The sequence below is a fragment of the Mya arenaria genome, chromosome 5 (assembly GCF_026914265.1).
Source record: "Mya arenaria isolate MELC-2E11 chromosome 5, ASM2691426v1".
NCBI classification, from domain to species: Eukaryota; Metazoa; Mollusca; class Bivalvia; order Myida; family Myidae; genus Mya; species Mya arenaria.
The window spans coordinates 47,669,431-47,693,830 of NC_069126.1; the positions used below are offsets into that span (position 1 = coordinate 47,669,431).

The 24,400-nt window shown below is 36.1% G+C and overlaps 2 protein-coding genes across 2 annotated transcripts in view; one reads left to right on the forward strand and one right to left on the reverse strand.

Moving 5' to 3' along the window:
* The first annotated feature begins 3,186 nt into the window (after positions 1 to 3,186).
* On the forward strand, positions 3,187 to 8,489 carry LOC128233812 (uncharacterized). Its single transcript, XM_052947669.1, has 4 exons — positions 3,187 to 3,378; positions 5,181 to 5,266; positions 7,340 to 7,382; positions 8,192 to 8,489. Exons 1-4 carry the CDS (start codon positions 3,244 to 3,246, stop codon positions 8,231 to 8,233), a joined length of 306 nt encoding a protein of 101 aa, XP_052803629.1. The 5' UTR covers positions 3,187 to 3,243; the 3' UTR covers positions 8,234 to 8,489.
* Positions 8,490 to 14,583: 6,094 nt separating this feature from the next.
* The window catches only part of LOC128235756 (annexin A13-like), a 12,120-nt gene continuing 2,303 nt past the window's right edge, over positions 14,584 to 24,400 (reverse strand). The window contains exons 4-13 of the mRNA XM_052950554.1: positions 24,097 to 24,274; positions 23,513 to 23,694; positions 22,911 to 22,989; positions 22,178 to 22,345; positions 20,187 to 20,395; positions 19,494 to 19,584; positions 18,561 to 18,744; positions 18,091 to 18,233; positions 17,649 to 17,830; positions 14,584 to 17,216 (exon numbers count right to left, since the gene is read on the reverse strand). Coding sequence (XP_052806514.1) covers positions 17,145 to 17,216; positions 17,649 to 17,830; positions 18,091 to 18,233; positions 18,561 to 18,744; positions 19,494 to 19,584; positions 20,187 to 20,395; positions 22,178 to 22,345; positions 22,911 to 22,989; positions 23,513 to 23,694; positions 24,097 to 24,274 — 1,488 coding nt within the window. The 3' untranslated portion in view covers positions 14,584 to 17,144. The remainder of the gene's footprint in view (positions 17,217 to 17,648; positions 17,831 to 18,090; positions 18,234 to 18,560; positions 18,745 to 19,493; positions 19,585 to 20,186; positions 20,396 to 22,177; positions 22,346 to 22,910; positions 22,990 to 23,512; positions 23,695 to 24,096; positions 24,275 to 24,400) is intronic.

Here is a 24,400-nt window from a genome sequence, read left to right on the forward strand (position 1 = left end):
TGCTAAACATAGAGCGCATTGAGACAAAAAAATGGGTTAAAACGACATGAATAGAAGTAGTTCTTTGGAGTTTGTGGTCTTAAGACTACCTGCGCGCATGCGCAGATAGTCTAAAAACCGACCACACGCGCGTCAAGATATCTTTATCAATAAATGATGGGAATATGATAAATGATGAGATTACAGGCTCGAGTCATTTTGTGTTCGTGCATTTGATCCATTGTGTTCTGAGGTACATTGTTCAACAGAATTGTGTGTGCATATTATCCACTGATACTTGTGTAGGAACACAGCATATAATGATAATGTATTAGACATACGTGGCAGTCTGTCTTAAGTGTGGGTATGTTAAACATATTCATGTCATAGATGCAGAGAACCTTTCGAATGTTAATGACACTTCTGTGGGAGGCGTTAACTTGGATGTGTCACTATATTTGATACTGTAACATATCTGTTTTTCTACATACTTTTTAAATGCTGCAGGTAAATGTCATTCCACTTTTAAAGGGGCTTTAACAAAAAAATTAAAGAAAGGTAAGGTTATTTCCGTGTCTATGTAGTTACTGTATGTAAACTTCACTAGACGGGCACTAGCCATGTATTCATACGCCCACTAAGGTCTATTCTAATACATTCAATCCAAAACTTGCAGTTAGTTATAATAAGTCCGTGGCTAGGAAATTACACAATCAGATTCTTATTTATTTTTTCTTTCAACGCTGGAAAATGGATATGTGAAATTCATTACACAACATTGTAACAATATTACACAATCAACAACATCAGAGGCAGACAGTTTGCCAATATGAGCATGAGACAATATTAAACAATATAATAAGACAAAATAAAACAAAATGGCAATTAACACAAAATAGTGTATGCATGGTGAAGTACATAAGACAATATACCTTTAAAACATGCGGGTAGTTATTGGTCCCAGCTACATGTAATACATTATCAGTGAATGTAGATAACCCTATGACATGATAATACCGCGTTTCAAAGCGGCAACTAATAATAGAGAATAAGGAATTAAATTTGAAAAATGGACAGAAGTAAAAGCTTATTTTATATAAATAAAAACGTTATGTTTTGCAAACTCGGCAAGTTTCAAAAGAGTACCTTTATTTTCAAGAGTCATCCATATTTCTAATTTCAATGTATCTTTAAGTACATAGAAAAACATATCAATGATAAAAGTTGTTTTTTTGCATTTGTCAATGTTTACGTTAAAAGATATAATGAAATCTATCTCCAAAAGAGTTGCTTTGACACAAATTAAAACTCCTTAATTCTCTTGCAATATTATCAAGTCTACCTTCAACCAAAAAAAAGTTTGTTATTCATACTCCTAAATTTGTAGAAATATGACTTAATTTACAGATCATATCATAAATTACGGGTTTAGTAGGTGACCCGATATGGGATGAACGGGGCGCAGGAAACCATGTTCGCGTTCGTGATTCACTCTCATGCGATTTTTTTTTCTTTGTCCTGTATCGTATCGGCTCGCCTGCTTTAAATAACCCTGTAAAGGCAGTCTCACATTGATCAACACCCCAATACTTTTAGTTATACTAAAATGTGATTCTAAACAAAAGTCCTGCTTATAATACTTGTAATTTACGTGAAATTTGTAATGTACTTCCCAAATTTTTAATAAAATGATCACGTAATCTTGATTTGACAATATTCTCGAATGAAGCAAGTGTGTCTACATTATGATTTATCTGATGCCTCAATCATAGGTTAAATTATTTCGAACAGAACAAAGCCAGTCAGATTTTATACTATACATAGAATTATTTTTATGCACTCCTGTAAAGTTTTACAATACCTCACACTTTATTGTATCAAACAAATAGTCTTGTGTACTGGTTGGTTTGATCAGATTTCCTAGATTTCTCTTTTACAGTAAGACCTCGCCATCTCAGTGGCCAGTTACGAGAACGTTCGCTACGGGTGCGGAAGTTGTGGGGTTCAAACTCTGGCAGCGTCAAACCGAAAGTCTTAAAAATATGGTACCAGTGGCTCCCTTACCTAGTGCTCGGCATTATAAGAAAACAATGGAGTACTCAGAACTGGCTCGACCCAGGAAAGTTGTATCCCGTGTATTTGTGCTTTACAACGAGCACGTTCAAGAACTATGTCGTTTATTCGCCAGTGGCTATAGGGTTTCACACCCAGATCTCTTGTATCTAACTCAGTTTTTTCAGGTATTTCAATTTCTGAATTTGACAGCAAATTGCTTTCACTTCTACCTCATGTCGTTTATGGCATTCACGGCGGGGTCAAGCCACTGTGCTCGTGCAGACCGTACTAAATTCAAATAAAACAAAACAAACTTTTTAAAGTAAACATGACTTTACACCGTTGATTTATCAGGTAAGTTTTAGTTATTTAGTAATTCAAATTGATTGATTTAATATGGAAAATTATCAACAATTTTAAGAAAATTCTATCCCAGTCCAAATCAGGAGCATAACGCAAACCACATTTTATCATTACTACAGATAATATTTTTACTTTTGTCAAAAACTGTATACCTTCATAAAGCAAGTCAAATCATTCAAGAAAAGGGGAGACAATGCGAAGATTATTTTTCACTATATATTATCCCAGTGTGGCTAGTGAAAGAATCTAAAATTGTATTACTTGAACTAATACATGATTTATCCCTTACAAACTTATTGTATATGATTTCAAAACAGTTTCCATCGATACTCTAACCTAATAAGGTACGTATGCCATAATATCTAATACGAATTAAAAAAAGAACAGGTTTGCGAAACAGACAATTTTCCGCTTTATTTTTAGTGCAAGTGTGTGATCAGCGGTACCATAATGTTTCTGAAAACCCGCATGCTTTTCACATTTTGAATGTGTTTGATTCCAAAAAGTAATTTAAACTTTTAAATATAAATAAAATTCATAGATTTTTAAACAGGTAAGATAGCTCTTATCTTTCTACCACTGGTGGTACATAACCTTGCATCTTGTAATCGGTTAAATCTTAGTTAACTAATTGAGCCCATCATGTTATATTCTCTATTTAAAGTAAAATGTGTAACTAACTGTGTTTGCTAACTAAAACGATAAAATATAAGAAAAAGATATAAATATAATTGCTGTTGATTATATTATCTAAATAAACTTGCAAAGTTATTTTTTTTAAAACAATCATCCTAGAGCTTAGAGATTAAACAAGGTCATTTTATTTTTTTCATCACCAGCTCGAACATGGCCGGGTTATTTCGGAGAACGCTTGTCAAGCTGAGCGAACACAATTTAAAAGGTGTCCCTTATGAGGTTCCAGAAAATTGGGTGAAATCAACTGCAGGAATGACGATTAAGTCTACAATGCACCATTACATCGTAAGTGATTGTATTCATCCATGCCTTACGTAGGTGGGTGGGGAATAGTCAGAATTATTTTGTATCTGAACAGGTCATCTTATCAACTAATGTCGCATTATTGGTGTGTCAGTAATGTCACAATACCCATGTGTAATAAGGATGTTAACATGCAGTGCTCAAAAGATGAATAATTTAATGGACATGCAGCACTATCATTGTAACTAAGTAGCTACAATAATGAGCGATCAGGGATACTTTTTTTATTATTTTGACATTTCATGTGTATCCCTGTAACGCTACAACTCTCTACCATTTAACACTGGACGAAAGAATATATAGTAATATTATGCATCGATGTTGATTAATAATGATATAATTGTTACAAATGTACCTAACAGTGATCTTAACTGGGTTGGATTTGTCGTTAGAGTCGTTATTTTCACATAAATATACTCTGGGTCACGAAATGAGCGTAGCAGTCCACCATTTTATATACATGTTGATTTTTATCGAATAAATTTGTACCCATCCGTCAATGATGGTTAACCCTGTGCGCAGTCACAGTTATCCTCCCTCTTCTATGTATTGTGCAGAGCAACGCAACAGTGTTCAAAAATGGTGATACCTAATCATCATCATCATCATCATCATCATCATCATCACGAACATCATCATCATGAACTTCTCCCAACTTGACCCATCAAACACGTTAGCGTTCAGCGCATTGAAATGGTTGCATTTTAATAGTGTTATTTAACCGAGCCTATTAACGACCAAAATATTCGAAATCCTCTACCCCGTTTCATACATGTACACAACCTGTCAGATTTGTCCTAGATTTACAGATTAATGGATACAATCGATGCATGTAAGTGCATTATGGTATCTGAACATGTTTTTTTGGCATAATGACATAAATAAATGTGTGTTTGATAGTAGGCAATGATATTTTCGTAGAAATTTGAATTTATAACAAAGATAATTTAAAAATTGTGGCCGCGAGGATCCTCTGCGCAAGGCCCGTTTGCTACTTTTTGCTGGGATGGTGGACGTCACCAGTCTGCCATAGTCTAAAAATTGTCAAAAGACTGGTTGACGGCCATTTAGGTGGACTATGTAACTAAGGTACAGAGAGTGAGAGACCACTAAATAAATTCTCTCTATATATTTGATAGTGTAGTTCACAGACACCAGCATTTACAAATGACCTTAACTATTCACTTACACCACAATTCACTAGTGACCCTGACCATTAAAGTAAACCTTAAGTGCTTTTTCTGTCCATTTTGGGGAAAAGACAAATTGGGAAAATTTAGGACAAAAATTTACAGATATGGGAAAAAGTTCAGGCCTTTTTTTTGTCAATTTGGGACAAAGAATTTGCAAAAAGAGTTTTATAAGTCGAGTAATAATTGGCAATATAAGGAAGAAAAATCCTCAACAAAATCATCATTTTGGGCAACATTTTTCTGTGAAATTAATGTACAGAACCTTGAATGTCACCCATAAGTGCATTAATAAATTGTAAATGAACGAAGTATTCCCGCGCTGAAACCCCAGCTAAGGGGCAGGGTGTAAGTCAAGTAGCCAGACTTTTATTGACAGCAATTTCACCTCATTTGGATTTTTTTTCTTGAAATTGGGAAAAAACCATACATATTTGACATTTATTAATTAATAGAAATGGCTTGACCGAGTATGTCCGATGATCGATTATGATTTTAAACTTATTTTCCATCCCTACATGTCCCATATACTGATTTCAGTAATGTGCAATAAATCTGTTTACTAAGCTGACAAATTTTCTTTCATTGTTTCAGCTTTTGCCTCTCCACTTCTTCACCATTTTTGGCGGAGGGTGTGCGGCTCTCTGGTGCTTTAAGATGTGGACCTACAAGGACCCTGAGTATGTGCAGCCACAATTCTTAAATTGTTTATAAATTGAGCAGTGGCTTTTCTGTTACATACATGTGAACACTACCGGCGGTAGGTAAAATATACCGCGTTTGAGACCCTTCTGACGCCATACCGCTTTCCAGCTATACTGATATTGAAAGCTCTCTTAAAAATATCAAAATTATATGAAATTGGCCTTAACTTTCCTTTTAAAAACATCGAAATTCTATCAACCATGCTAAAATACCATATTAATCTGCCACTTAAAAGAACATGGCGCAATAAACAACTTGTCAAATCTCTTCACACTTCAGCAGAGATCGTTGCCAAGTTACCAGTTCGGTACAAAAGACCACTAATCAGCATTCTTTTTTAATTGGCATCCTAATAATCAGCATTTTTGTAAACATCAAAGACATTATAAAACTGTCAAAACATTAAAGAAAACAACATTTCAAAGGTGTTATTAATTATCTACAGTGTATAAAATTTAATGACATTTTGGCGGGAAATTTGACATGCAGTTGTCTGCACTTACACTCTGACCTGTTTTGGCCGTCTGATTTACATTGTTCCCATCATTGTTTTTGGCTGAAAATTAAAGGAATTAGAAATTCTACCGCTTTTGACCCCAAACTACCACTTTTGAGACCTAAATCTACCTCTCTGTCATTGCCAAAGGTTCACATGTCTGCTGTTATCTTGTAGGAATAGCCCTTGACTGAGTTGAACTCAGTTGTGATGCAGTGTTAGTATTCATAAAGCATCTTAAAGCTGCACTCTCACAGATATACCATTTTACAATTATTATCCCCCGCCTATGAAATAGGGAGGGGGATATTGAAATGGCGTTGTCCGTCGGTCCGTCCGTCACCTGCGTTTTCTCAGTAACTTAAACTAGCTGGTAGAATTTCATGAAACTTAAAATGAATATGAACCACTATACTGGAATGATGCCCGTCCAAAAAAAAAATTTGATTGGTCAATTGTACTTGGAGTTATTGCCCTTGATTTTTTGAAAAATGCACATTCACAGCCATTTCTCAGTCACTAGCTGGAAGAATTTCATGAAACTTAAAATAAATATGAATTACTATACTGGGATGATGCCTGTTCATATTTTTTTTTGGATTGGTCAGTTGTACTTGGAGTTATTGCCCTTGATTTTTTGAAAAACTCATTTACAGCCATTTCTCAGCAACTAGTTGGTAGAAATTCTTGAAACTTGAAATAAATATGAACCAACATACTGCGATGTCATGCCTGTTTATTTATATTTTGGATTGTGTAATTTCTTTATGAGTTATTTGCCCTTGATTTATTAAAAGATCCATGTTTGCAGCCTTTTCTATGCAACTAGCTGGTAGAATTTCATGACACTTGGAATAAAAAAGAACCAACATACTGTGATGATGCCTGTCTATTTTTCTTTTGGATTGGTCAATTTTCCTTAGAGTTATTGCCCTTAATTTATTAAAAAATCATTGTTTGCAGCCGTTTCTCAGTAACTAGCTGCTAGAATTTAATGAAACTTGAATGTTATATGAACCAACATCCTGCAATGAACTTCTTCGGTGAATTTCTACGGCTACATTTTTATCTCAACTATTGAGTACTATTTTGCAATGATTGATGTTTCCGAGTAAGCAGTTTCGGAAATGACAGTTTTATTTAATCATCCCTCTGATTTATTTCGTTAAATTTTTTTATCATAAAGTAGTCCCGGTTGATTAATGTTTTATTGCTTAAACCGTTACAAATGCTTTGAGAAAAATGCATAAAACATCAATTTTTGAACTTAAATATAAAAACCTGTGATCTGATTTTTTGTCTGCAGTCTAATATAACTGTTTTCCATGCATTTTCGCAATAATTGGCTTGTTCCAAGTAAAAATATAAATGTTATCAAAACGTTTCATCTGTAAGAGCGCAGCTTTAAGTAATTTCCTAAATTAAGTCACTTTTCATTTTTTTAAGTACATGTTTCTATCTTGTTGTATGTTGATTAAATTATTTATAAATATTGCTTGTTAGACAAATATTCTAACCGTAATTATGAATATGGTGTTTTTTTATTTTTTAGATGGAGGTACATGCTACCCGCTGAACAATGCAAGAACCAACAGGTTTTTATTTAGTTACTGTTTGTAAACATTAATCAGCGTTTCCTTCGGTATTTTGAAGTTGTTGCCATTGATTGACTGTTGCCAATTTGAAGAAAATGGTGACAACTAAGAGTTATCTTTGTGTAACAGGTTTCAAGATGCTCAAACTACATAAAAGACTTTAACCTGTAAAATGCTTTCCATTAGTTTATAGTAATTTATTAGTAAAATTAAAAGGGAATTTCACTGTTATAAACTGAGGAAATATTAATTTGATATTTTTCACTGTAAATTTTAACATAGAAGCCCAAATCAAATTTTGGGGTGCACAGGAATTGGACACAATTTCAACAACAACATTACCGAATATATTTGTTCATTGCATCATCAGCAAACAATGACAAGGTTCAACTAGTCTTAAGTATTTTGCATACAGAGCTTCAGTAAAGAGCTCAAGTTTGTCAATAATAAGGGACCAAGGACCCCCAGCTGTTATAATCCTTGAGAAAACCTTGTAAATCATCCAAGAACAAACATGTTGAACTTTTTAATCAAATTTTTCATCACAAAAAAAATATTTGGAAAGTTTTGCTTGGAGGTACTTGATTTATCATGTGATTTAAAAACTACTATATTTTACTAACATTATCAGAAACAGTATCACACAATGTAAATGCTATGTAAATCCAGAATTTGAGCAAGCCCAGAAAGTATTTTACCAAAGCAGGTCTTAGAGGGTTTGATAATATTTATATAGTACAATTGAAAAAAACATGTACATATTGTAAACTACTAAAACAATTTAAAAAAGTAGTTCCTTTTCATTTCAGTTTCCTGAGCAGAAATGGCCAGAGACCAGACCGGAAATTTAAGAACTGTTGACCACAGGAACATTGTATAGTTTAATGGGAAAAAAAACTATGTTTTAGCTGAATGATACCCTGATCTTGTAAACATCGGTGTAAGATTATTTAAATATCAATATTTTGTTTTAAGATCAAACTAAGAAAAGTCTTAACAAACTGAAACTCTAATTTTGACCTATATGTATACCTTGTGATTTGATATTTGTATATTTACATCAGGAATTTTTTTGTGTTTGTGTGAATAAAATTTATGAACGAAAAAGAGTTTGTTTAAAAACATGTATAGGGATATTATATTGGGATGTTATAAACTTTTTACAATTTCGAAAGGATATTAGTCTGGATTCCATCTATAGAACCATAATGATCAGTTCAACTTTATCTCTAGAGCCCACTTGTGATCAGTTTAACTCGATCTCAGTGCTGGCTTGTGATCAGTTGAACTCCATCTCTAGAGCCCATTTGTGATCAGATTAACTCCATCTCTAGTGCTGACTTGTGATCAGTTCAACTCCATCTCTAGTGTTGATTTGTGATCAGTTCAATTCCATCTCAAAAGTGCACTTGAGATTAGTTCAACTCCAACCTAGAGCCCACTTGTGATCAGTTCAACTCTATCTCTTGAACCCGCTTGTGATCAGTTCAACTCCATCTCTAGAGCCCACTAGTGATCAGTTCAACTCCATCTCTAGAGCCCACTTGTGATCAATTTAACTCCCATCTCTAGAGCCAACTTGTGATCAGTTCAACTCCATCTCCAGAGCTCACTTGTGATCAGTTAAACTCCATGTCTAGAGCACACTTGTGATCAGTTCAACTCCATCTCTAGAGCCTACTTGTGATCAGTTCAATTCCATTTCTAGAGCCCACTTGTGATTAGTTCAACTCCATCTCCAGAGCTCACTTGTGATAAGTTCAACGCCATCTCTAGACCCCACTTAGGATCATCTCAACTCCATCTCTAGAGCCCACTTGTGATAAGTTCAACTTCATCTCTAGAGCTCACTTGTGATAAGTTCAACTCCATCTCTAGAGCCAACTTGTGATCAGTTCAACTCCATATAAAGAGCCCACTTGTGATGAGTTCAACTCCATCTCTAGAGCCCATTTGTGAGAAGTACAACTCCATCACTTGAGCCCTCTTGTGATCAGTTCAACTCCATCTTGAGAGTCCATTTGTGATAAATTCAACTCCATTTATAAAGCCCACTTGTGATCGGTTTAACTCCATAAACATAGAGCCCACTTGTGAACTATTCAACTCAGTCTCGTGAGCCCACTTGTGATAAATTTAACTCCATATATAAAGCCCACTTGTGATAAATTCAACTCCATATCTAGAGCCTATTTGTGATCAGTTCAACTCCATATATAAAGCCCACTTGTTATCAGTTTATATCCATCTGTAGAGCCCACTAGTGATCAGTTCAACTCCATCTGTAGAGCCCACTTGTAATCAGTTCAACTCCATCTCTAGAGCCCACTTGTAATCAGTTCAACTCCATCTCTAGAGCCCACTTGTGATCAGTTCAACTCCAGTCATAGGGCACACTTGTGATCAGTTCATCTCCCAACTTTTACAGACCACTTTAGGTCAGTTAATCTCCATATATAAATAGAATAGAGCCCACTTGTTAAACTCCATCTCTAGAGCCAACTTGTGATCAGTTGTCCTACAACTCCTTCTGTAGAGCCCACTTGGTGTCCTACAACTCCGTCTGTAGAGTCCACTTGTTGTCCTAGAACTCCATCTGTAGAGCCCACTTGTCCTAGAACTCCATTTGTAGAGCCCACTTGTTATCCTACAACTCCATCTGTAGAGTCCACTTGTTGTCCTAGAACTCCATCTGTAGAGCCCACTTGGTATCCTACAACTCCATTGTAGGGCCCACTTTGTATCTTACAACTCCATCTGTATAGCTCACTTTTCCTACAACTTATCTGTAGAGCCCACTTGTTATCCTACAACTCCATCTGTAGAGACCACTTGTTATACTGCAACTTCATCTGTAGAGCCCACTTGTTATCCTACAACTCCATCTCTAGTGCCCACTTCTGCTACAATTTCATCTGTAAAGCCCACTTGTCATCATACAACTCAATCTCTATTGCCTACTTATCCTACACCTCCATCTGTAAAGCCCATTTGTTAAACTACAATTCCATTTGTAGAGCCCACTTGGTATCCTACAACTCCATCTGTAGGGCCCACTTTGTATCCTTCAATTCCATCCGTAGAGCCCACTTGTCCTACAACTTATCTGAAGAGCCCACTTGTTATCCTACAACTCCATTTGTAGAGCCCCCTTGTTATACTACAACTCCATCTGTAGTGCCCACTTATTATCCTACAACTCATCTTTAGAGCCCACTTGTTATACTACAACTCCATCTGTTGAGCTTGGTATCCTACACCTCCATCTGTAGAGCCAACTTGTTATCCTACAACGCCATCTGTAGAGCCCACTTGTTATCCTACAACTCCATCTCTAGAGCCCACGTGTTATCCTACAACTCCCTCTGTAGAGCCCACTTGTTAAACTACAACTCCATCTGTAGAGCCCACTTGGTATCCTACAACTCCATCTGTAGAGCCCACTTGTTATACTACAACTCCATCTGTAGAGCCCACTTGTTAAACTATAACTCCATCTGTAGAGCCCACTTGTTATCCTACAACTCCATTTGTAGAGCCCCCTTGTTATACTACAACTCCATCTGTAGTGCCCACTTATTATCCTACAACTCATCTTTAGAGCCCACTTGTTATACTACAACTCCATCTGTTGAGCTTGGTATCCTACACCTCCATCTGTAGAGCCAACTTGTTATCCTACAACGCCATCTGTAGAGCCCACTTGTTATCCTACAACTCCATCTCTAGAGCCCACGTGTTATCCTACAACTCCCTCTGTAGAGCCCACTTGTTAAACTACAACTCCATCTGTAGAGCCCACTTGGTATCCTACAACTCCATCTGTAGAGCCCACTTGTTATACTACAACTCCATCTGTAGAGCCCACTTGTTAAACTATAACTCCATCTGTAGAGCCCACTTGTTATCCTAAAACTCCATCTGTAGAGCCCACTTGTTAAACTATAACTCCATCTGTAGAGCCCACTTGTTATCCTAAAACTCCATCTGTAGAGCCCACTTGTTAAACTATAACTCCATCTGTAGAGCCCACTTGTTATCCTAAAACTCCATCTGTAGAGCCCACTTGTTAAACTATAACTCCATCTGTAGAGCCCACTTGTTATCCTAAAACTCCATATGTAGAGCCCACTTGTTATACAACAACTCCATCTGTAAAGCTCACCTGTTGTCATACAACTTTATCTGTAGAGCCAATTTGGTATCATACAACTCCATCTGTAGAGCCCACCTGTTGTCCTACAACTCCATCTGTAAAGCCCACTTGTCCTACAACTCCATCTGTAGAGCCCACTTGTTGTAGAGCCCACTTTGTATCCTACAATTCCATCTGTAGAGCCCACTTGTTGTCCAACAACTCCATCTGTAAAGCCCACTTGTCCTACAACTCCATCTGTAGAGCCCAGTTGTTGTCCTACAACTCCATCTGTAGAGCCCAATTGTTGTCCTACAACTGCATCTGTAGAGCCCAATTGTTATACTACAACTCCATCTGTAAGGCCCACCTGTTGTCCTACAACTCCATCTGTAAAGCCCACTTGTTATTCTACAACTCCATCTGTAGAGCCCACTTGTTATTCTACAACTCAGTCTGTAGAGCCCACTTGTTATCCTAAAACTCCATATGTAGAGCCCACTTGTTATACAACAACTCCATCTGTAGAGACCACTTGTTATACAACAACTTCATCTGTAGAGCCCACTTGTTATCCTAAAACTCCATCTCTAGTGCCCACTTCTGCTACAATTTCATCTGTAAAGCCCACTTGTCATCATACAACTCAATCTCTATTGCCTACTTGTCCTACACCTCCATCTGTAAAGCCCATTTGTTAAACTACAATTCCATTTGTAGAGCCCACTTGGTATCCTACAACTCCATCTGTAGGGCCCACTTTGTATTCTCAACTCCATCTGTAGAGCCCACTTGTCCTACAACTCCATCTGTAGAGTCCACTTGTTATCCTACAACTCCATTTGTAGAGCCCCCTTGTTATACTACAACTCCATCTGTAGAGCCCACTTGTTATCCTACAACTCCATCTGTTGAGCTTGGTATCCTACACCTCCATCTGTAGAGCCCACTTGTTATCCTACAACTCCATCTCTAGAGCCCACTTGTTGTTCTACAACTCCATCTGTACAGCCCACTTGTTAAACTACAACTCCATCTGTAGAGCCCACTTGGTATCCTACAACTCCATCTGTAGAGCCCACTTGTTATCCTACAACTCCATCTGTAGAGCTCACTTGTTATACTACAACTCCATCTGTAGAGCCCACTTGTTATACTACAACTCCATCTGTAGAGCCCACTTGTTATCCTACAACTCCATCTGTAGAGCCCACTTTTTATACTACAACTCCCTCTGTAGAGCCCACTTGTTATCCTACAACTCCATCTGTAGAGCCCACTTGGTATCCTACAACTTCATCTGTAGAGCCCACTTGTTATCCTACAACTCCATCTGTAGAGCCCACTTGTTATCCTACAACTCCATCTGTAGAGCCCACTTTTTATACTACAACTTCATCTGTAGAGCCCATTGTTATACTACAACTCCATCTGTAGAGCCCACTTGTTATCTTATAACTCTATCTGTAGAGCCCACTTGTTGTCCTACAACTCCAGCATGCCACTTATTGTCCTACAATTCCATCTGCAGAGCACACATGTTATCCTACAACTCCATCTGTAGAGCCAACTTAGTATCCTACAACTCCATCTGTAGAGCCCACTTGTTGTTCTACAACGCCATCTGTCGTGCACACTTGTCCTACATCTCCATCTGTAAAGCCCACTTGTTATTCTACAACTCCATCTGTAGAGCCCACTTGTTATTCTACAACTCAATCTATAGAGCCCACTTGTTATCCTTAAACTCCATATGTAGAGCCCACTTGTTATACAACAACTCCATCTGTAAAGCCCACCTGTTGTCATAAAACTCTATCTGTAAAGCCAACTTGGTATCCTACAACTCCATCTGTAGAGCCCACTTGTTGTCCTACAACTCCATCTGTAGAGCCCACTTGTTGTCCTACAACTCCATCTGTAGAGCCCACTTGTTATACCACAACTCCATCTTTAAAGCCCACCTGTTGTACTACAACTCCATCTGTAGAGCCAACTTGTTATCCTACAACTCCATCTGTAGAGCCCACTTGTTGTCCTACAACTCCATCTGTAAAGCCCACTTGTCCTACAACTCCATCTGTAGAGCCCACCTGTTGTCCTACAACTTCATCTATAAAGCCCACCTGTTGTCCTACAACTCCATCTGTAGAGCCCACCTGTTGTCCTACAACTCCATCTGTAGAGCGCACTTGGTATCCTACAATTCCATCTGTAGAGCCCACTTGTTGTCCTACTACTCCATCTGTAAAGCCCACTTGTCCTACAAATCCATTTGTAGAGCCCAGTTGTTGTCCTACAACTCCATCTGTAAAGCCCACTTGTCCTACAACTCCATCTGTAGAGCCCACTTGTTATACTACAACTCCATCTGTAAGGCCCACCTGTTGTCCTACAACTCCATCTGTAGAGCCAACTTGGTATTCTACAACTCCATCGGTAGAGCCCACTTATTGTCCTACAACTCCATCAGTAAAGCCCACTTGTCCTACAACTCCACCTGTAAAGCCCACTTGTTGTCCTACTACTCCATCGGTAGAGCGCACTTGTTCTCCTACAACTCCATCTGTATATCGCACTTGTTGTCCTACAACTCCATCTGCAGAGCGCACTTGTTGTCCTACAACTCCATCTCTAGTGCCCACGTATGATTCATATCAACTTAATGCTGCTTCTAAATTAAACTCGAAATATTTGGAACGAAAAACCTTTGTTTATGCATGCATTTAAGCACTGGAACAGTAGTACATAGCACACAATTTGACACAAGCATATTTGAACTTGGTGGGATTGTACCTTTATCGATGCTTAGTCTCAAAAAATAGCTATCTCATCATTGACCTTTCAACTTTCACCTTTGACCTTCCTTAAGCGAATAGGCTGGTACATGCCCTCTCAATGCTTGATACAGGATTCAGTATTTATTTCAGCCAAGTTATTTGTTAATCCTAAAATGCAGTGACTGAAAGTAAAGGGCAAAAGAGAAAACACAAAAAGGACGGACAAAGTGGCAACTAGCATAATGATGCTTGTAGAAAATATACCATAAACAAAAGGAAAGAGGTTTCAATATTTTTATTATTAAATGTTTAACTACAACAGACTTCCAGCTTAAATGTACAAGAATCTAAACAACTTGTAAGATAAATGTAAATATTTCTTAAAAATTATAACACGCAGCAAAATAAAACGTTCTAAATATTACAAAAGCAATAAATTACTATCACGGTACAACAAATGAAAATAGAGCTATCACAGGAATGATGAATACCCCCATACATTGCCTACATACAGTATGTTATTGACTGACTGGGGCAAATGTTGAAAAATTTCATTAAAGACGTGTGAGGATTTTGTCAATTTGATATAGTATATGCCACAACGTCAATCAAAAATCCCCAATATGGCAATGATGTTCACAAGCATGAAACTCAACATAGAGTCGGCTGCTCCTATTCAAGGACACAACTTTAAGGAAATTGTAAAACTTTTGGAGTCTTTTACTCCACAAATATTTGCCAACAGACTGACCAACATTGTATGGTGACTCCAATATTTTGGCCCCTTTGAACAAAGTTTGTGGGGTATGAAGACACTTAAAAAAAAAATCAATATGTTAAGTTTACATGTAGCTCAGGAAACAATTTCATAATTTTAAAGGTTTAATTGTATAGGTAACTGTAAAAATGTCCTTTAAAACAGTTGTAAATGATAAACTTGTGTAAATATCTATTAGTTATCTTAAAACTTTGCTTTTACAAAATCTATTATACCTTATCAGCTAAATTGTTAAAATTGTCACAAACAGCATAAAAACATGTTATCAAACTAGAATAAAAAAAAAATCAATAGAATATATTAATGTTCTTAATTTTGCTGAAAACAAATAGGACTTATGAGTTTAGCAGACAGGCATTTTATATAACTATAGGATCTTACAAGAGTTGCCATTTAACACACACATTAATATACCAGTAAGTGGTCAAAGGTGAGCTTTTGTGATCACCATTTGACCAGCAACCATTCATTGTCCACAAATAGTTCATTAGCGTCAACAAATCTGAACCAATCTTATTTAGACTTGGACATAATGCATATGGTAAGTTTGACAATCGGAAAAATCTGATCAAAAGGTTGTTAAATAAATGTATGTACCATTGTAACCACTCTATCACCCTCATCAATTCTAATCCTATTTAATATAAAAATGCATGATCATATAATCTCGGCCAAGTATTATTATTGAAAGAATCTGACCAGGAGTCAAGAATTATTTTCCATGATTTATCATATAAAACACCATTTTTAACATTGTTACCATTTTTAGTATCTTAAATATTTACCATTCCATATCCAATTTGAAATGAAATGTAAAACCATACAATCTCTGCCATGTTTGCCAAAGTTTATCATGGGCCGAACCTGACCAAATTCCTTGGCCAGAGTTTCTTGTATATGGTGAGCGATCCAGGGCCCGAAGGACACTCTTGTTTGTTTTAAATGGCAACGAATATAAGATTCTCTTTATCACATGACACATTCTTCATAATGAAGATGTTCTCAGTTTTCAGTAAAAAGTTTCATGCTTAATTAGTAGGGCAATTAACACAAATATCAAATTGTATGACTCTCGAGTCCTTGACTAGTGAAACATAAGAAAATATTTAGGGGTTTTGTAACACTCGAAACAAGCACCGTTATGACCTGATTATAAATTAATTGGAAGCAAATTTTCGGAATTAGTGTGGGTCAAAATGAATATTATTCTGGCAGTAAATCTAACAAATTTAACAAATATCTGACAAAAAAACTAACATGATAAAAAACTCTATAAGCCATTGAACTATTTTTGTATAATAATAGTTAAACATGACTAAAGGTAATATATAATATGATCTAAATCTCCATGTACATACGATTATGATCATCAATCTCTAAACTGATAAGTGGACTTCTCTGAATGTTCATATTTATTAAAGTGATAATCTTATTCGAAACTAAAACATACCATAAATAAATTTGACAGTATAGTTGCTCTATACTTGTTTATTCAAGTAGTTGTTTGCCTTATGTAAACAAATCATCATTATAATTATCAATAAAAAATTAAACAACCCTTTTAAGTTAGGCCTTTTAAATGAACGTCATCCCAAAACCACTGTGTACAACTGTAAGTCCAGTCAGTTACTGATTGAAACATATTGTGTGACAATGCTGTTTACTATCCGGTAATAATGCTTGTCATTTTTCGTAATGTGTCAATTTAATATCAAGTGTAAACTAAATGCTGAAGAACAGATTTTAATATATGTTCAACTTAATTCTAAATAAGATTATCAATTTAAACTGCAAGCTAGTTACAGGTATCCACTTCCAAAATAAAATACATGTACAAGTTATAAAGCAATGGTCCTGGTAGCTTTTTTCATAACCAGTAAATGCAAGTTGAATAAACATTGGAGACAAACTAAATCCACTCACTTGATATCTGCTCCAAATTCATTTCAATATTTTACATTATTACCAACTTCAATAGCAAATGAAAATGCTATATCTAATTGTAAATAGTTCCTAAAAGAATTAAAGCAATGGGGTAATATCAGCTATATTCTCTGCAGATCTATCTATTACTTCCCGCCAGCACTTTCTTCCCGAATGAGCGCCAACGCCAACTTCTTGTAATCACCAGATAAGTCATCCTGGATATATATACATTTATCATTATTCAAAACTTTAATTGACCTTTGTACATGTGAAAGGGCAACATTCAAAAATTATTACAGAAAGAAAATATGAGATACATGTTAGTTAAGCAATATCGTATTATAGGGAGATCGTGTACATTTGTATTAGTAGCCTCTGATGCTCATAAACCTTGATGAACATGCATTCAACAAGTCTATGTTGTAAACCTTTACTGAAATTCATGTGCTGCATCAGGAATTTTCACCAATGTGTTATCACCATACTTTTAAGTAATATATAAAATTAATGATTGGGAGTGCAGGAGAGAATTTTCTTTTCAGTGAGTTTCCAAATCTATGTTTCTTACTTCATACTAAAAACCCTGTGACAGGATACAATTATAAACTAACATAACATAAAACAAAACCTGATTCTAATGTACTTACAGCAATAAACATGCCAAGGGTCTGTTTAAACATTTTCTGGAATTCCTGTTTGATCTGCACCATGTCAACGGAGGCCCGTGAGGCAACAACGCGGCACAGAGTGTCGTCGTCTGTGCCCAGACCCTTCATAGACTTGTGAAGCTCGTTAGCAAAGTGGCCTGCCTTGCTCCTGATGCAGCGAACTGAAAAATGATGGTTTCATGCATGTTGAGTGTAACATAACTAATACAACAAAGGTACAGACTGTTGAATAAAATGTCACACATGTACCAAGTTTCATGTGAAAATCTTGAAAACCTTTTTAGTAAGGCTAAAATAAAGATCTTGCATGACTCGATCTTCCTTGAAAAATTACTCACACAACTTGACATATTTTATTCACAAAACAGACATAGAACCTAACCGTAACCGATCAATTTTGCTTTTGTAAGATTTCACTAACCTATAGACAACATGCTCTTCTTCAGATCTCCTGACATCTCACTCTTTATCGTATCTTCAATGTCTTTGTTGGCAATCTTGGCGTATTCCTGGAATGTGGCACGCAGTTGTGGGTAGCTTCTTGATGCTAGAATCACATTGAATCTGGCAAGGGAAATGGAGGTTATAATATAGAATATGTAGGGCACTTTATTTATTGCCAACGTTATCTTTACTAAGTGAAGGTAAAACATCTTGGAAAAAAATGAAGATTACGTTGATATATGTGTAATGCCTACTGCTAATGGTCAATACAAATAAGGCTTCTTTCCCACCAATCCTAGCAGTGTGGTTCTTTGAAAAATTTAAACAACGGTAGTTAGTACTCTATTTAACTTGTAACCGATCAGTTATACACATACCCATGGCAACAAATGCACAAAAGAAAACTTGTCACAGCTTTCTTTACAAACAATGATAAAAAATTCTTACCTTGATTCATCCGTGCCCCACTTCTTCTCCCCAGCATCGAACAGTGCCTGGGCATCCTGTTTGGCCTTCGTCCTATCAAACTCCAGTCCCTCCGGCCTGTTGGCCTGCAGACACGCCACCAATATACGCTTGTAGTCACCTGATGTGTCACCTATCACGTCCTTCTCCAGCTCTACATTGTATTCTGTTAAAGAAAAGTAATATTGATATTGAGGTTGTTATTGCTTTGATTAATCTGATATTAAATTGATTAAGTGGTGGGATTGGTCTCGTGGTATAGGTGTCCATCTCTCACCCAAGAGATTGTAGGTTCGATCCTCAACAGAGGTACTTTCACGCGGCCTCTCAAAATGGACACCAGGACTGGTTTCCATCCAGGAAACAGACTTGAGAGTGATTCTGTAAGCTATCAGCTTTCGTCACTATCAAGCTTAAAGAAATAAGTTTCAACTATCAAATTGATAATGCAGCTTTTATATATTTCTAAATGGACTTGAGGGGCACAATATAGAATTGCACTTGATAGATGCACAAAAGTAATGTATTAATTTCAATTAGTTTATCTCATTCTCAATAACAAACAAAAGATAGAATAATGAAATTTAATTTTCAATTCATAAATATTTTACAGGGCAAAACAAAAAGCATATTAGTGATATTTTGGTGCTTTTTTACTGGGGAATTGTGGTCATGAAGCCAAAAATTTAAAACCTTATTTATAAAGGCTTATGATTTTAGGATGCACAGTAAGTTTAAAATGGAAATCCCTAACTTGAAAATTGTATAAAGAACTAATGTTTTCTAAATTCTGTGTCAAGAAATCCCTTCGTTTTCAGTCTGGAAATTGACTTGATTAGCGTAAATTCTAACACCAGTCTATCTAAGCAGTCAAACACATTCACAATAAACTTACAGGCTTTATAATAAACTTACTGGCTTTATAGGCAGCCTTGATGTCAGTTAGTTGTTTGTTTGATCTTGTGCAGATAATCTCGGTTAGTACATCCTCATCCGTCCCCAAACCCTATAATAAAACAATAATGTCATTAATGTAGTCTTTATTGGAAATATGAGTTCATAACTTTTCTACAAAATTATATATTTGAGTAATGAATTGAACTTTTTTACTATTAAGTATGTCAGCCTGTGAAGCTTATTACTAAATGGCATTCTGGGCTGAGGCAAGCTTATTTGTATGTTTTCAGGAATAATGAAAAAATAAATAACAGTTTGAATCAGGCCTCTTAAATGCATTGAGTGACCAAACTTATTATGTGATAACGAAACTTGTGAACACAAATTTTAACTAAATATCAAAGTATCTTTGATTCACGTTAAGAGGAAAACATACACATTAAAATGTTGACAAGTTTCGTTTCAACGCTGCCCAATTTACCATTACTGCTTATAGGATTAGCTGATTGGCATTTCAAAATCACATGAATAAAAATAATCGGCAAAAAGCTTGAATAGAACAATATTTATTTAATCCTAAAATGAAATTGCACCTGAATTTGAAAAAAACCAAACACAAATGTGACAGGCATGGATAGTTTCTAACCTATAAATAAAATTAATGAATTGTACTACCTAGTTAAAATAGAAACAAACTTCTTTCATACTTACAGAGATAGCCTTATGCAAATTCATGGCATCAAAATCAGCCGATGACATACACAAGCCCACAGCAAGTTTCTCAAATCCTCCGCTAATCTCGCTCTTTAGTTCGGCAATCAGATCTTTACCGAACATGGTCTTGTATGAGCTTACGACTTGCTGCATTTGTTCGTTTGATCGGTAACCCAGGACCTTGATGATGGCAGCCTCGTCAGTGCCTGAAACATTGAAGAACAACAATTGTTAAGAAGCTTGTAAAAAATGATGGTAGGCCCCTCTTATTGCCATATTGTTACGCAAGAGTGTTATCTCCCTTTGTAAGGTAAACTGTAAAACCCACCATAATCCCAAACCCATTCGCATTCATCAGAGGTTTGATAATGATAAATGGTAAACATAGCATCAACACTCTGCTACGAGAATGCCCAAACCAAACTAGTAACATCAATCAAGCCTGAGAAGCCTTTTTATGAAGGGCGTACCCTAACCACGCGCTAACCGAACAACCTTGAAGACCACTGATGAAGGCTTATCTGTCTTGGGAAGTAGATCCAATACATCAGTATGAAACCCATGTTTTTAATGAGAAAATTGTACATTTAAACATTACGAGTTATAAAAGGGCTGCAGAGTTATTATTGATTTTTTTAAAACTCAAATCTTACATTCCATTGAATCGCTCATTTGCGTTTCCCAAAATAACTGCCTTATTTGAAATCATTTAGGAGTTGTTTTTTTAAACATGATTTTTCAACACAACAATTTGTATGAAATAAACAAGATATTTCCCTTCCTAAATAGTTTATTGTCCACTGAAATTCTTTGTAGGTACAAAGACTGGCTCTGTTATCATAATGGTCCCAGATCTTTTCCTAATTTGACAGTATTCTACCCCTTAAATGTCACTCATATCATCCCATCATAATCTCATATAGTACCTCACAGTCAGTCTCTCTCTCTCAGTTGTCTGTCCATTCAAAGATCTTACTGCAAAACTCAAACTGAAGTTGCTTCCTGAATTGCTTCTCAAATAGACACGGACCTAATCTATTTAACTGTTTATTTGAACTAATTTATCTTTGCTTGGTTGTGAATACAGCCACAAGCTTTGATATGAATCACTTTGTCGTCTGTTTTGTGGGTAGATACCAATACTAGTGTGTTTGAGGGGCTAAGAGATCTTACTGCTGCATACATGCCATATCCCCCGGCGGGGGGGGAAAATCCCCCGGAATTTCGATCCATCCCCCGATCTCCCGGCGGGAGATAAAAATCCCCCGGAATTTAAATAAAAAAAATAAAAAATTATTTTAGAAATTTTACATCAGGCAATCATGACAAAGTAAGTGAAACCACAGTATGTGAGTGAAACCGAATGTAAAGAGACAACTAACAACTCCTCAAGGGTGAAATGCCAAAAGGAAACTTTTACAACAAGTGATCAATTCATTTGTAGTAATTACCAAAGGCAAAGAAATATTACTATTTTGGAAGAAAGAAATCAATAATATTTATTCTATTCTCTTATTGTCTGAAAGTCTTTAAGCTGATAAAATTAAGCACAATTTTTTAAAAGACTTTGGAGGAAGGTAAATTTAATTTAATTGTCTCGAAAACATATTTTTCCCATGACATATTTTGTTCTGCAAGTGCATTACAGTATGACATGACAGTGTATCATAAGAATATGATAAATCATGACATAAAATAATTCTGTATAATGAAAAAGTTAAGAGGTTTTCAAAGCAAACTATATGTGAATACATTTTTTCGTACTTGCGTCTAAAAATACTTTAAAATTTCGCCAACTTAGACCTGCTAAAAAAATCCCCCTGAATACAACCCAAATCCCCCTGACTTTTCAGCCTTTTGAACAAATCCCCCTGAATGGTCTCCAGAAAATATGGCATGTATGCTGCTGGCAGGGCTCGAACCCAATACCTCTTGACACAAGACCACCACCCAATTCAACTGTTTCAGACAAATCCACTTGCACTCACCCCATCCTTTCATTGCCTTCTTGAGGACATCACAATCAGTCTCTGCATTAAAATTTTCTGCCGGAACAAGTGTGGGGTCTTCTTGTGGGGGCTCAGACTCCATACGTATATCTTCATCTAATTCTTCCTCGGTCTTCTGCTTCACTGCCTCAACAAAACCCTGGCCAGCTGTTGAAAGTTGGAGGTTTGTTTATTGTTAAAAAGTTAAATTTAAAGAGGCATTAAAAAAATGTTCAGGCTGTTTGCGGAAAATATCGTTTTAAATAATTATATGATCCACTGTCAAATGCTTAATTAAGTGCAAACAGCATCATCTAATAATGACTATGACAAAGTACTGTTAGAAAAACCTGAATCATGTAATGAACTTTTCACTATGCACAGGGTGTACAGTCACAACTTTATTTGTAGCTGATACACTTAGATGACATTTGTTCCGAAATTTCAACAAGGGAGGTAACTCATTCTTGGGTGAAACAATGTGGATTTGCTTTTGACCTTGACTGACATTTACATCACAGATTTTGACCTTGACTGACATTTACATCATAGATTTTGACCTTGACTGACATTTACATCATAGATTTTGACCTTGACTGACATTTACATCATAGATTTTGACCTTGACTGACATTTACATCATAGATTTTGATGTTTTTATCAAGTCACTTTACTGTTTTAAACAATGAAAACATCTGAGTTGCAGTTTCCTTTACATACAGTAGCAACTTACATTTAGAAGAAGTGTCTGGGGGGTCTCCACCAACAACCAGTGCAAGAATGGCATCCCGGTAGTCACCTGATATGTCATCCTAGAAAACACATTCAGTTTTACATTTAAAGCAGTTTTATAACACAAGAACTTCCTAGCACACATGATTTATTGTCCTATAGCTTGGTGTTCATGTTATGTTTGTTGAAACAGTAGTATGTAATACAATGAGTATCATGCTGAGTTGAGTACAGGACAATCTAGGACCCAAGCGCTCATAACCTGATTTACTGGGTTGTTATTTTATTTAACAACAAAACTTTTTACACAAAATAAGCATACAATCAATTATTTCAAAAAAAGATTTTCTCAAATGACACATCAGATCTAACAGTTATGATATCTCAGTTATAAACAGTTTTTATTCAGGGACATTTAAATGCATTTAAAATTGAAAACAGTTACAGAAAAGGTTATATGACAATTGATTATACAGATGTTTTTAAGCTAAATGGTGATGACTAGTTTTCACATTTTGAGTACCACTAGCCCACTTTCACCCTAGGTGAGGGTAAGACACCAGTACCTCTCTCACACTCAGTAAGAAGATCATAAACACCTACAGCTATGTACTGTTCCAATGTCTGACTGGTGAGTGTCTGGAATTCTCCCTTAATTTGCACCATGTCAATCTCACACCGAGATACGACCACGCGCACGAGTGTATCGTCGTCTGTGCCGATCCCTTTCATTGTCTTCTGGAGCTGTCGCGCAAAGTGGCTGAACTTGTTCTTCACACATCTCACTAAAAAGTATTTGCTTGATCATCTATATAATTGCAATATAATAATGCTTAATTATCCACATCTTTTTACCAGTGTTGTATTGAGATCAATTGCAATTTATTTTTTCATTACAAGAGTTTCTCTCAAATATATCTAGAAACTTATCTCAGTATCTTTGCAAGTACTTGCAAGTATCACATAAGAGTTTTGCTCAATTCTAATGTTATGAAAATGCCAGATTAACACTTAAGGCTGAATTTTTCAAAACACCGAAATAAATTAAAATTCATACACAATTGTAAACTAAATGTCAGATCACACTAAGTGAAATATAAATATAGAATGTCTAACCAATGCTGAAAGGAGAGGAAGGTGTTATCAGGAGAAAATAAAGATTTCCGTAAACCAGTCAGGGCACCTACCCACAGTAAGCATCCCTCGTAACAGGTCTCCAGACATCTCGCTCTTAAGTGCTTCCTCGATCTCTTTCTTTGAAACATTCTTGTATTCCTCGAAAGTTGCCCTTAACTGAGGGTAGCTGCGTGTCACAAGAATGGTGTTGAACTTGGACTCGTCTGTTCCCCACTTTTTCTCTCCTGCCTTAAAAACATTTTTTTTTCACATCAAACTATACCTTCTATTTTTTCGTTGATCTCCTTGATACTTGTTAACATTTTAATACAAATTATTAACCAAGCTATCAATTTCCAATACTAACATCCAGGC

Coding starts and splice junctions, on each gene's coding strand:
- LOC128233812 (XM_052947669.1), top strand. CDS start 3,244: ATGGCCGGGTTATTTCGGAGAACGCTTGTCAAGCTGAGCGAACACAAT. Junction 3,379..5,180: donor CTACAATGCACCATTACATC/GTAAGTGATTGT, acceptor TCATTGTTTCAG/CTTTTGCCTCTCCACTTCTT. Junction 5,267..7,339: donor TGGACCTACAAGGACCCTGA/GTATGTGCAGCC, acceptor TTTATTTTTTAG/ATGGAGGTACATGCTACCCG.